Below are 14,487 nucleotides of genomic sequence, written 5' to 3' on the forward strand. Positions count from 1 at the left end.
GGCTGATTTTAGGGGGGAAATGAGAAAAAAACCAGTTGGTATCTGTCAGCATCAAAAACTTCTGCGTTCTGTGTTCTTAAAGAAAACACAACTGGAAGTACAGTATTCACCTATTGTAGAAGAATTCTCTTAGTGACACCATCATGTTCATGACATATTCCCTGATTGATTAGTTGTGTAACCAGTATAACCAGTACTCTAAAATTGTGATTTCTGCCTTCAGTGATATCAGCACATAGCAGTCCCAACCAGGTATGCATGGGGAGGAGTGACAGAAAAATACCACCAGATCAGAGGGAAATTGTAGGCAGCAATAAATAAATAAATTCATCCATTGAAGGACTGGGCAGTATCTTTATTGATCATTTGTTGGTAACTGCCCTTGAGTCAACTTTGACTCATGGTGACTCCATGGATGTGACATCTCCAAGACCCCCTGTCCTTCACTGCTCTGCTCAAGTCCTGCAGGCCCAAGCCTATGGCCTCCTTGATTGAATCCATCCATCTGACATGCGGTCTCCCTCTCTTTCTACTGCCTTCCACATTTCCTAGCATCATAGATTTTTCCATTTATACATGCCCTCTTGTGACATGGCTGAAATACGACAGCCTAAATTTAGTTATCTTGGCTTCCACAGAGAATTTGGTCTTGAACTGTTCTAGAACCCATTTGTTTGTCTTCCTAGTGATGGTGATGGGGAACATGATGGCTTGGACGATCCACACTTTAATGTTCAGTTATTTCTTTACATAGTTTTTTGTGGGTTTTTCGGGCTATGTGGCCATGTTCTGGAAGAGTTTATTCCTGACGTTTCGCCAGCATCTGGGGCTGGCATATTCAGAGAATGCTGGCTTCACAGATGCTGGTGATATCTCTTCCAGAACAAGCCACAGAAAACTATGGATGCCGGCCATGAAAACCTGCGACTTCACATATTTCTTTACACTTTAGGATCTTGTCCAGTTCTTCCATAGTTGCTCTTCCCAATCCTAGGACCTTTCCACACAGGGCACAGACGTAGGGTCAGTTCGCATTGGCCGATGTGTATTCGCGTTATATTGCATTGGTGTTCCACACCTGTGAGCTCAGAATACGTATCGACCAATGCGATATAACGTGAATACGCTTTGGCCAATGTGTATTCACGGCTGGGTTCCGAACTGAAGGCAGCCGGCTCCTCCATTTTGCGAGTGCGCAAAATTAGTGGATCGGTGGGATCCGTATTGATGGCCAGTGCGAAACCTCTGCTGCTTTGGCTGGTGTGTACATCCAATCTGCTGGTTCTCCTGAAGACCAATGGGTTACAAATTTCCCATGATGCTGCACTGGAATTTCCCCCTTCTCCTTCCGTTGGCCCTTTCCCCTTTCAGAACAACCGCCGGGACTGGGGAGCGATTTTTCCACTGAACGAGATAAAGCAGAAACCTTTTGTGTGTGTGTGTGGGGGGGGGAAATGTATATGTATATGTGTGTGTATATGTATATGTATGTGTATACACACACACGCACACACACACACACAAAGATGTGTGTGTAAGCATATACATGCAGCATTACACTTTCGGCTGCTCCACAGTTTGTGTGTGTGTGTGTGTGTGTGTGTGTATGTATGCATACACACACACACACACACACACACACACAGGTGTGTGTGTACACATATAAATACGGCTTCACACTTTTGGCAGTACCACTATGTGTATATGTGTGTATATCTATGTGTGTGTGTACACACACACACATATAAACACTCAAGCAGACAGATGTGTGTGTACACATATAAATATGGCGTCACACTTTTGGCTGTGGCACAGTGTGTTTGTGTGTGTATATTAACACTCATACAGACAAATGTATGTGTACACATAAAAAGGCATCACACTTTTGGCTGTACCACTATGTGTATATGTGTGTATATCTATATATACATGTGTGTGTGTGTGTGTGTGTGTGTGTGTGTGTGTGTGTGTGTATATATATATATATATATATATATAAACACTCATACAGACAAATGTGTGTGTACACATAAAAAAAGGCATCTCACTTTTGGCTGTACCACTATGTGTATATATATAAGTATGTATGTATTTATGTGTGTGCATACACACACACACACACACACACACACACACACAAACAGATGGTGCATACCCCTTTCGTAAGTTGCTAAAGGCAGCAATTCTCGCAATATTACGCGCTAAACAGTGACCTCATTCTTCACCCCGGAAGTTAAAAATGTTGCCCCCGTTCAGAGCCCCACAGAGCATGCGCAAAGCTGCCGATGCGCATCGGCCAATACACATTGTATTGGGCTGGTGTGGTTATCCAATCTGCACTTGCCTCACTTTGCCTGAATACGCATTGGCCGATTCGCAAAACCTCAATTCGGAAGGCCGCCCAGGTGTGAATGAACGATGTGATATGACGCGAATACGAATCGGCAAAGCGTATTCAGAGAGCGCGAGTGTGAATGAACGATGCGATATGACGCGAATACACACCGGCTAATGCGAACTGACCCTACTTCTGTGCCCTGTGTGGAAAGGTCCCTAGGCTTCTTCTAATTTCTTGACTGCAGTCACTGTTCTGATCAGTGCTTGATCCAGTTGATCGTATATTTGAGCCGAACAAAGAACTGTATAAGCCTTGAATGGCAAGAAGCAACTTTTGTTTTTTAACAAGTGAACCTTTGTATATTTTCAGGGGTTTTGGAGAAAAAGAACCCACAAAAAGCGGGTTCTTTTGAAGCCGTGGTGGCGGCATAACAAGTGTGTCACTGGCGCACTCGTTACGTAAGTGCTGCGTGGCGCCACACGGACACCGCGTGGCACTTAGGTAACAATGGTGGCGGTCATATAAACAGGGCACCACCATTGTTACGCCCTCGTCACGTGCAAGGGTTGCAGGGCATGTGGGTGCTCTGCCCCCAGGCAACCCTCGCACGTGATGAGGGCGCCTGAAAGGCTGGTATGTACTGGGCCCAAGATAACTAAATTGAGGCTGTCATACTTCAGCCACATAATGAGAAGACACGACTTATTAGAAAAGACAATGATGCTGGGGAACATGGAGGGAAGTAGAAAGAGAGGAAGACCACATGCCAGATGGATAGACTCAGTCAGGGAGACCATGCGCCTGAGCCTGCAGGACCTGAGCAGGGAGGTAGAGAATAGGGGGACTTGGAGACGTCTCATTTACAGGGTCACCATGAGTCGAGATCCAGTAGAAAACAGCTAACAACAACAAATGCATGTGTTACATGAGTGATTAAACATAAAGCCTAGCAAGGTACTTCCCTGAAGCGAACTACTATTTCCCTAAAGCATGTGATTAACTGTAAATAAGAATGCTATTCCTACCCCACAAGCATGAGTTAGTATTGAAAAATCCCTGGTGTTTATGAGATAGAGAACCAGAATGTCAGTGCTAGAGAAACATGCTTAGAATATGGGTAAGGAAAAGTCCCCTGACCCAGCTTGGCCCCAAGCCAGCAAAACCTTATGACAAATCAGAAGTTTGGAACTACTTAGTTGCACTCTATAACTGTACAGGAAGTCTGTCTTGGTTATCAAAAGACAGGCTTTCAACTTGTCTTATGACCTTACTGCTCAGATCATTTGACCTCGGCAGTTTAAATTTCCTTTACATTTCAGGGCAACTCATCTAAAGGATCTTCATTTTGTAAAAGGTTCCCTCTGCTTTATTGCAATGTATGTCTTTTAATCAATTTAAACTTTGTTTTGTTTGAAATTGTTCTGTGTTTTTTATTATTTAATTGCAAATTGCCTTAAGATGGCAACAGTTTGTAAAAGGTCTAACTTGGTGGTGTCTTTTTTATTCATCTCTTCATGAGTCTAAGGGTAAGTTCTTTCTTTCCACTGATGTTCAGCCTCTTCTAGTCAGTGCAATATGGGCGAACAAGAGAGGCAAACACATCTTCAATGACCACTATTCCTTAGGTGCCTATATTTTTGTTTGTTTTTTTGGTTTCCTTGAGTTGAAATTGAAATTGAAATCTTGAAGACACACTATAGGCCTAGGTTCTTCAGCACACTCCCTATTTTTTTAAGAAAATATTTATTTATTAATTTTAATAATATCTAATTCACAACCAGCATAAAAATTTCAGGAAAAAGGAAAAGAAAAATATATACTGTATAAAGAAAAAGAGAGATATGCATAAATACAGATGTGTGTGTGTGCACGCACGCACACACAAACTAAAAGTACATTAAGACTAAAACACTGTAATAAAGCACTAAACTAAGGCGGGATACAGACTGCCCAAAAAGGGCAGTCTCCTGCCACCCTGGTTTGGTGCGTGACGGAGCCACAGCGGACAAACCGCGCGGCTCCCTCGCACAGCAAAAAGAACCTGCAAAAAGCAGGTTCTTTCTGCGGCACGCCGCAAGGCGCCAATGGCACACTTGTGGCATCACAAAGGCGCCAGGACGTGCAGATGCTAGGCGTCCGTCATGTCAAAATGGCGGCACCCATATATATGTACAGGGTGCCACCATTTTGATGCCCTCATCACGTGCAAGGGACCAGTCGTGTCTGGAAGCGCTGCCCCTCGCACGTAACAAAGGCGCCCCGTAGAGCCTGTCTGTGCAGCGCCTAAAACACCTAAACTATAACAATAAAAACAAACAAATATATTATACAGAAAGCCAGCACAGTGTAGTGATTTGAGCATTGGCTTATGACTATGGCGAGCATTGCACTATGACTCTTGAATCCTTGCTTGGCCATGGAAATTCAATGGGCAGCCTTGGCCAAGTCACACTCTCTGTCTCAGAGAATGGCAATGGCAAACCTCCACTGAAGAAACCTGCCAAGAAACCCATTACTGTATAGAGTTTGCCTTAGGGTGGTCATAACAACAACAACAACAACAACAACACATTAAACACTAACTAAAACACAATAGGGCTCTAACTCCCCAATCCAAAATTTAAAGAAAAAAGAGAATCGGCAAAAAGGAAGATATTGTTCTACTACTAAATAAGCTTACTCGGGTAACTCGTAACCATAACTACTAATTATTACATCATTAGATTTTCATTTTCTCAAAAAGTGCATAAGTGGTTTCCACTCTTTCAAAAGTCTTCAGTCAGTTTTTTGCTTTAAAACTCACATTAATTTGGTTCTTCCTAATGCTGAGGTGGAATCTCTTTTCTTGTAGTTTCAATCCACTGCTCTGGGTTCTATTCTCTGGAGCAGCAGAAAACAAACTTGCTGTATCCTCAGTATGACATCCTTTTACATATTTTAACTGAATAGAATGATACTATAACTTTCATTGATATAGACACTACATTCCTACTGATACAGCCTAGAATCACATTGGGTTTTTTTAGCTGCTGCATTACACTGTTGACTCATGTTCAGCTTGTGGTTTAGTAAGACTCCTAGATCCCTTTTGCATGCTCTGTTGTCGAGCCAGGTGTCATCCATCCTATATCTGTGCATTTCATTTTTACTGCCTAAGATTTACCTTACATTTCTCCCTGCTGAAATTCATTGTGTTAGTTTTGGGCCAGCTTCTACTCTTGCAGTCATTTAAAATTCTGATTCTGTCCTCTGGGATATTAGCTACCCCTATTCATTTCGTGTCATCCTTACACAGCACTAAATAGAACTCATTTTCACCAACCTCTATACCTGGATCTCTTATATCTTGATTAAATCTCTTCTTAAGTTACATATAAGCAAACCAATTAAGACCTTTGCATTTCTTTAGACTCATGTCTCTTCATTTAAGCTCCCAATGATCTTCTTCCAATTGTTCCAAATACAAAAGATCATCATAAAGTAACCATCTCTGATTTTTAAGGCATTCTTTCCTGGTGAGCTAGCTAATGTTATCTTGTGGGGCAGGGGGACATCTCTGCTTGTATTTGTAGCAAGCTTGCAGAAGAGCCTTTCTGGTATGATGATTTTTGAATTCAGCATGTGCCTTAACTTTACCATACCAGACAAGACCATGCTACCAAATCTTAAATCATGACCTTCCAATTCCCAAAGAAGATAAGACACTTTATTGACCACAGTTAGCTGAGTAAATCTCTCCACTGATCAATCCTAAATTTCTTTTTTCCCCTTGTCACCACTTCCACCAGTGTGCAACTCCTGTCTGTCATGCTGTAAATCCGTCACAAGGAATGGCAGCCACAACATGATAGCTTCAGGAAGCAATACCAAATCACTGAAATCACTTTGTCACACCAAGGCAAAGTTTCCAATGACAAAACTCTTCCTGTTTTATCTTATTTTACATTTCAAGAGTTTCAAACAGGATTCTTTTGATTAAGGGAGGCTGGCCTGTGGTCTCATCCACACTGGCAATTTGTGCCAGTTAGTTCATATCATGTATTGTTACTTCTTTCTCTGTAACTTCCCTATCCAAACACACTCTTGACTTTATTTTAATTTAAAAAAACTATCAAACCTTCAATATAGAGGAAACATGTTTTTGGTGCCAATTTCTAGGTGCCTTGCTTGTAATCTGAGTTGGGACATTAGATGGGTGTGTCCAAAACAAATCCCTCAAACCACTCTACAGATCCATTTCCACATATGTTGCAATCTTCACAATCTCCTTTTGTTTCTCCCCAGTTCCTCTTTACGTTTTTAAAAACAATTCCCCAGAGATATAGAGTTAAGCTAGAAAACTCCAATGGTGTTTCCCTGGAACACATTCTCCCCTCTTTCTCTCTTCTCAATCTCCTCCAGTGCTTCATTTCACATAGGAAATACTTTTGTGTGTATGGGTAGTATGATCTTATTCCAAAGGGGGAAAAAACTGGCTAAGATTATATATCATAGGCGGGTTACAGACCGCCATTAAAGTACGGAGTCAGTCCGTACTAGGGTTAGGAAGGTGCAGTGCTTCCGCACCCCCCTAACCCTAGTACGGACTGAGTCCGTACAAAATGGCGGCTCCCCTTCCACATGGGGGCCGCCATGACGTCACGACCGTGCCGCCTCTATACGGGGCGGCGCGGATGTAACGTTGTTGGTCCGCGCCAGGGCACTTAGTGTGCCCTTTCCGCGGACCAGGAAGGAGCTCCGTTTCGGAGCTCCTTCCTGGTTTGTGCTGCTTTTTTGCGTCACTGGGAGCAGCCTTCAGACGGCTGCGCCCAGCGAAGCAAGGGAGAAAGGGGCCAAGCGGACCCTTTCTCCCCCTCCCCAAGGACACCCCTTTTCAGGCTGCGGGGAAGTGGCGTTTTGCCGCTTCCCCACAGCCTGAAAAGCGGCGGATCGGGGCTTCAGCGGCTGCCGTTCTAGCAGCTGAGGCCCCGATACACCGGGGAAAGGGGCGGGTACAGCCCGCCCCAAATAGGCGGTCTGTAACCCGCCATAGTCTGCATTTTGTAACTTTACGAAGCTGTAGCTATGTTGCAGAAATGCAATGAAATCCTGTTAGTGAATTGGCAAGAGTATCCTGATGTGCACTAGGCATTCCTGCTGAGCATTAGGTACAGTGCACTGGGCACTTTTGAAATCTATCGGACACTTCTGTTACCCATCAGACACTGTATTGTGATGCAGCACTTCCTAGCCCGTGTCCAGATGTGCACTGGTGTGTACATTGCACATTGGGGATACGGTGCTTCATACACTATGCTTGATATCATTGCGCAATGGATGCCTATATGTTGAAATCTCACAGCATCCCTTAGGTAAATACAGATGTTGCAAACCTACCCAATTCTATTTCCCACCAACACGAATCCACCTATAGAGACATAAATCCCCAGCAAATTCCAAAAGGACCATTACAGATATAGCTAAAATAGTAAAATGCATTCAAGTCTGTATTCATATATATAATTATATAATATAGTTATAATGAAATGACGCAGGTGAGCATTTGCCTATTATTTTTGTTGCCATTATAATTCAGAAATCAGTTTCCCATTCTCGAAGGGATGGCGGTATTGCAAACTTACAGCACCTTAAAGACTAACACACTGATTGCTTCCATGTCCCGCTTTTTAAGGGGGGGGGGAATATTATCTATATATTGAGGTATTTTAATCTTTGTACGCCGCTTTGATTGTCTCGACAAAAAGTGGGATAGAAATATAAGTATTATTATTATTATTATTATTATTATTATATCTTCCATTACAAAAGCATCTATATCTTCTGCAGGTCTTGCATCCTACACTCAATATTCAGGAAGGTTTGGGTAGGATCTCACACTACAACTACCCTCCATACCATCTTAACTAAGAACAGAAATAGCAAAATGCAGGCCTATGACTAACATCTTCAATTTTTTTCCCTCCTGTTTGGTTTGTAACACCTTGCCTGATGAAGAAGCCAGTAAATCTTCGAAGGCTTGCAACATGTATATTGTGCATTTTGGTGAGACAATAAAGGTATCATTGTTTGGAGGATTTTTGATTGCACAACTGCCTTTGTTTTTGTGTTTCAAGTTTTGAAGGATTTGTCTTCCCCATATTGCTCCTCCAGAGTTCCTAATTAAGAACTGCAGACTTCTGTAGTTTTACTGAGGTCCTGCTGTTATTTTCTAGTTATATGTTTAATCCTCCAGCTGGTGAAACAATGGAATTTTATAGCAGGTCTAGATTTAGGGAGAGGTTTGATGTTGCAATGGCAATGTGTACCATAAAAATTGAGACAATTTGAAAGAACGCTACTATTGTCTTTATTATTTGTGAGTCTTTAGACAAATGTCCAGTTCCACATGTAATGACCTTTAATTCTTTCACTCCCTTTGAAAGATAAAATCTTATCAACCAAAGCGTATCTTCTGACGATCACATTCCATTTTGTATTAGGTATTCACAAAGAACAATTCTATTCTGCTGGTCTTAGCATTTTTGGATAAACACACACACCATCCCTGCACTGTTCTAATAAACTAGGGCGGGGTACAGACCGCCGCTTTGCAGCGGTCTGGCACCGCCGCCAGAAGGTCCGCGGGGGAGCCGGAGCCTTCAAACGGCCCGACTCCCGCGCGGACCGAAAAAAGAAGCTCCAAAATGGAGCTTCTTTTTGCGTCGCGTTTGCGACGTAGCGAGGCGCCAGGGGCGCGCTCGCTACGTCAGCAGCGGCGCGACGCGTCTGGACGCTGTGCGTCCGATGCGTAAAGATGGCGGCGCCCATGTAGAAGGGGCGCCGCCATCTTGTACGGACGGAGTCCGTACTAGACCATGGGGCGTCTAAAAGAGACGCCCCTTTTTTAAAATGGGACGTCCGGAGGACGTCCCAAATGTCCGTGTAGAAAGCCCCTAGGTTAAGTTTTCACACAGCACATAATTAATTTTGGAATTTGCTTTCACAAAATCTAGGTGATGATAAGAGCTTGAAGAAGTTGTTTTTGTGGGCTGCAGCTTATGGATCTCCCAGAGCTCTTTAATTCTTACAAATGTTAGTGGGTCATCACCACCTTCCATCCATAGCATAGCAGTGATTTCTGAAGTGTAGGCAGATCTCATGACAGTCCCCAAACCTATACCATCGAGGAGAATCTCAAGCATGTTGGCAAGCTGTATTTGATTCATATCTATAAACTAATTTTAGCAGTTTTCTTTTCCACCAGGAGCAGGTCCTTTGGAAAACAATTGGGTCCTAACTGTTCATTCAACACCAAGCCACCCCAAAATATTCTGTATTATGATAAAGATGACTCACAATAATATATTATTGCTGGGGAATCTTTGCCCACCTCCACCCCACCCCACCCCACCTCACCCCATTCCATCTACTGTGATGATTCAGAGGGAAGAGGGAAGCCAGAAAGGGAGACAGCAAATTATGCCATTGTCTCTGCTTATCAAAAAGTCCTAGTACTCTGATCCCATAATCCTTGGCTCCACTACACCTTCAGAGATATACAGAGATATTAAGATGTACAGGGTGGGCAAGGTGTAACCTGTGGGCCGCATGTGGCCTTCAGGGCCATTTTATGGCCCCCAGGGAAGTAAACAGGAAGTGATTTCTACTCACCTCCTGTTGTTAAAAAAAGGCCTCTCCAGTGTCCAGGGGCCCTGAAAACAAGATGAAAATGCTGCCCATGCCTCCTAGAAGGTGTTTCTGGGTGAAAATGTCTTTTCTTTTGGGAGGGGGGGCATGGTGGGGAAAGTACACCTCCAAGGTTTTCTGGGGCCTAACATGGCCTCCTATTCTCCCACTGTTGCCCACCCCAATGTATGGTTCAGATGTGTGTGTGTATGTGTGTGTGTGTGTGTGTGCACTTGCTCTGGACCTTCAAGTTGTTTTCGACTTATGGTGACCCTAAGGTGTACCTATCATGGGGTTTTCTTGGCAAGATTTGTTCAGGGTAGTTTGCCATTGCCTTCCCCTGAGGCTGAGAGCATGTGCCTTGCCCAAGGTCGCCCAGTGGGTTTTATGGCCAAGCTGGGAATCAAACCCTGATCTCTAGTTGTAATCCAATGCTCAAACCACCATGCCATGCTGGCTCATAACTAGCTTCTAAACATATTTTGGCTGCACTATTTTTGTGCCATCTTTGATAAGAATATCTGCATTTAAAGCATTCAGGCATATTTCTGAGGTTATTTACTACAAGGATACGACACAAAAAGGCATATATTATGTCAAAAAAGGGGGGGATGCAGATGGGAAAGTACCATCTGGATGCAAAAGCTGTAGTTTGGGATTTCCTGTTTGTTTTCCCTCCTCCCTCCTTCAGCACTGAGCAGATGGGCTTGAAGGGGAGAAAGCCCTGCCTGCTGTGCTCTGAAACTATTCAGTCATTGCTTGCAAATGTTTTGACTCACAGGAATGATTTCAGGATGGAAAGCAATGCGTCCCTGGGCTGTAATAAACACAGTCAGGCAAAATGCCTTCCCATAACATTAGATGATGCTATTATTCACCAATCAGAGCCTGAGGTTCTTGCTGCCCACTCACCAATGAGGAGCCAGGCACAACTCCAAAGAAGACCCAGCCATTTGGAACTAAAAATAAAGTATCTCACAGGGCTGGTTTGTTTTCATTGTGCTAAAGGAGTTAAAAGACCAGGACAGTAACAGTCCTGATTGTAACTGGGGAGTGGACGAGGATGGGAGCATGGTTCCTTCCCAAAAGATTTGTGACAAGGCAATAAATAAAGCTGCTATTATAGGCTGCAGGAGAGAGACACCTTGGAACAAAACACAGATGAATAATTCAATGTGTGCAAGAGCTAAATTTTTGGAAAACACCACAGATGGATACCATATTTCCTCTTTAAAAGAAAATAATGCCACAATATTCTTTTAGTACAGATTCACTAGACCAAAAAGTAAAATAAAATAAAATAACTTACCTGTCCTGCAGTGTCATACAGCCCAAGGAGATACTGCTTCCCACCGACTGTTACACTGACTGCAAAAAGAAAATGAAGCAGGGCATCAGAAGCAAAACACACACATACAAGCATTGTGTGTGTGTCTCTTCTCGGTATAGAACACCAAGAAGCAAAAGAAGAGAGCATGGTTTCAATTATGCACTCAGATGCAAAAATAATCATTAAAAAGCAGCGTGTCCAAGAATGGGAAAAGAAAAAGAATTTTTTAAAACACACACACGTATTTCTAAAGCACTTTCATGATGAAGCAGGGAGAGTACTTATTAAGGTATCTAAGGCCCGTTCCGGACGGGCGTATAGTACGTCCCCAGGATGTACTAGGGTTAGGAAGGGGCGTACAAAATGGTGGCGCCCATCCACACGGGGGCCGCCATTTTGATGTCGCGGACACATAGCATCTGGACATCGCGCGGCGCTTTCGCGAGTGCGCCTTTGGCGTCTCACGTCATAACCGCGCTGTGAAAATAAGCACCATTTTGGGGCTTCTTTTTGCAGCGCGGAGGAGCCGTGTGGTTTGGACGCTGGGGCTCCTCCGCGCTGCAAATGGCGGCGGCGGCAGACCACCCATTTTGGGCAGTCTGTTAACGCGTCAAAGACAAGAAAAAAATTGTCCCCATTTAAAGTGTGTTGTTGTTGTGTTCCTCCAAGTAACTTTTGATTTATGATGACTCTAAGGAGATCCTGGCTTGGGAAAGTCACAGACACTCAGCCTCAGAGCATGGCAATCTCAAACTTCTTCTGAAGAAACCTGGCAAGAAACCACTGTGATAGGTTTGCCTTAGGGTCACCATAAGTCAGAAACGACCTGAAGGCACACAACAACAACAACAACAACAACAACAAGGCAACTCTAGCATAGGGTTGTCTTGGCAAGTTTCTTTATAGGGCGTCTGCCACTGCCATCCTCTGAGGCTGAGAGAATGTGACTTGCCCTGGGTCACCCAGTGGGTTTCCATGGTTGAGCAGGTGACCCTGGGAAAGTCACACTCTCCCAGCCTCAGAGGATGGCAATGGCAAACCTCCTCTGAAGAAACTTGCCAAGAAACTGCTGTGATAGCTTTACCCTAGGGTCGCCATAAATCGGAAAGAATTGGATTCCCTTTTTATGGGTTATAACCATTTCTTTTTACAAAACAGATTATTTGTTTAAAAACAGAGTTTTATCCAGTGCGCATATGCAGCCTTAGACAGTAAGCTGCTTTGAGACCCAGTTCTGTGGGGGAAAGCTGGATACAAATAAATGGAAGAAGAGGAAGCAGAAGAGGAAGATTAATTTTATACTGTTTTCACTAGAGGTTTTTATTAATTTTAATAATGTTATAATCATGAGGTGCCTTGGGTCCATTTTTGGGAGAAAGGCGGCATAGAGGTGAAACAAACAACTAAATAAATAGTATGCATTTTGTGATGTCTTGTCCTCCTTTGCAGTTATGATATCTGGAAAAGAGAGACTGACTGAATAATAATAATAATAATAATAATAATAAAGCTTGTGGTGTCTTGTCCTTCTTTGCAGTTAAGACATCTGGAAAAGAGAGGCACTGATTGAATAACAACAACAACAACAATTTTTGCAGTGCCTTTTCCTCCTTTGCAGTTAAGACATCTGGAACAGAGACAGAATGACTGAATAACAACAACAACAACAACACGTTTTGTGGTGCCTTGTCCTCACTGGCAGTTAGGACATCTGGAAAAGTGAGACTGACTGAATACTACTACTACTACTAATAATAATAATACATTTTGCATTGCCTTGTTCTCCTTTCCTGTTGGGACATCTGGAAAAGAGGGAGACTGACTTAATAACAACAATAATAACAATAATAAATTTGCAGTGTCTTGCTCTCCTTTGAAGTTAGGACATCTGGAAAAGAGGAAGACTGATAGAATAATAATAATAATAATAATAATACATAGTGCCTTGTCCTCCTTTGCAGTTTGGACATCTGGAAAATAGAGATTGAATAATAATAAAAATACACTTTGCAGTGCCCTGTCTTTCTTTGCAGTTAGGACAATCTGGTCACCCCTGGAAGAGAGAGAGAGAAACTGAGGATGTGGGGGGGAGAGAGCAGCAAAGTTTTCCCTCAAGTTGCCAGTCTGGGCTGAGGAGGGAAGGCGTTGTGTGTGTGTGTGTGTGTTGTGGTGTGTGAGGGAATAAAAACCTTTCCAAAGAGCCACGTCTTCACCCTTTTTTGTTGTGGTGGTGGTGGTGGTGTTTGCCTCCCCCATCCCTTCCCCTCCTTCTTTACCTGCATAGTGGTCAAAGACGGTGGGCACATACTCCTCGGGGAAGGCGTCGTTGGCGTAGCTCATCAGGAGGCAGGTCTTGCCCACCGCCCCGTCGCCCACCACCACGCACTTCAGCATCGCCCCGTCGCCGTTGGCCATGATGAGGAGGAGGAGGAGGAAGAGGAGGAAGATGATGATGATGTTGAGGAGGAATAATATGACCAGGAAGAAGAAGAAGAAGAAGGCGCCAAACCCAACGACATTTTAAAGGAGGAGGAGAAAGAGAAGGGAAAAACAGAGAAAGGAGGGGGATAAGCAAATATATCCCTCTCTCAGTGTTCACACACCAAGCACAATCCCCCGAGAGGCATTGTTGTGTAGAAAGAGAGAGAGAAATAAATAAAGGTTGTTGTGGTTGTTGTTGTTGTGTGTTCTGGCTTAGCTTTCTCTCTCTCTCTCTCTCTTTTTGGCTCCCTTCTTCTTTCTCCCTCTTTTTCCACTAGCCCTCCAGTCCTCCTCAGACTCAGGAGGCGCCACAAACTTGGCCCGCCCTGCTCTGAGGGGGGAAAGGAAGAAAGAGGAGGAGGAGGAGGAGGAGGAGGAGGAGGAGGAACTTCCAAAATGGGCACCCCCTCCCTCCCTTCCTCCATATATATATATATATATATATATATATGTCCTGGATCCCCAAAAGGGCTTCCCATCATCATGTGCCGTGTGAACCCTCCTCCTCCTCTGCTTTCTCCTCCTCCTCCTCCCTCAGTTCAGTTCCCCATTCTTTCTTTTTCTGAGGGGAAAAGGCCCAGCCTGGCGTCGAATTTGTGAGGGGTTTATATATTATACTCTCCTCAGACCCTTCAGCTCCCCGTGTTCGAAATAATGATAATAATGACAATAA

The 14,487-nt window shown here is 43.7% G+C and overlaps 1 protein-coding gene across 3 annotated transcripts in view; it reads right to left on the reverse strand.

Moving 5' to 3' along the window:
* The window catches only part of LOC149310534 (rho-related GTP-binding protein RhoQ), a 49,669-nt gene extending 35,492 nt beyond the window's left edge, over positions 1-14,177 (reverse strand). For all 3 annotated transcript variants that reach the window (XM_089529152.1, XM_089529153.1, XM_089529154.1), the window contains exons 1-2: positions 13,610-14,177; positions 11,313-11,371 (exon numbers count right to left, since the gene is read on the reverse strand). In XM_089529152.1, the coding sequence (XP_089385278.1) occupies positions 11,313-11,371; positions 13,610-13,748 (198 nt within the window). In that variant the 5' untranslated portion in view covers positions 13,749-14,177. The remainder of the gene's footprint in view (positions 1-11,312; positions 11,372-13,609) is intronic.
* Between the last annotated feature and the right edge of the window lie 310 nt (positions 14,178-14,487).

Source organism: Sceloporus occidentalis, unplaced genomic scaffold, assembly GCF_023333645.1.
Source record: "Sceloporus occidentalis isolate IW3139 unplaced genomic scaffold, rSceOcc1.0.p SCAF_6, whole genome shotgun sequence".
Lineage (NCBI taxonomy): Eukaryota > Metazoa > Chordata > Lepidosauria > Squamata > Phrynosomatidae > Sceloporus > Sceloporus occidentalis.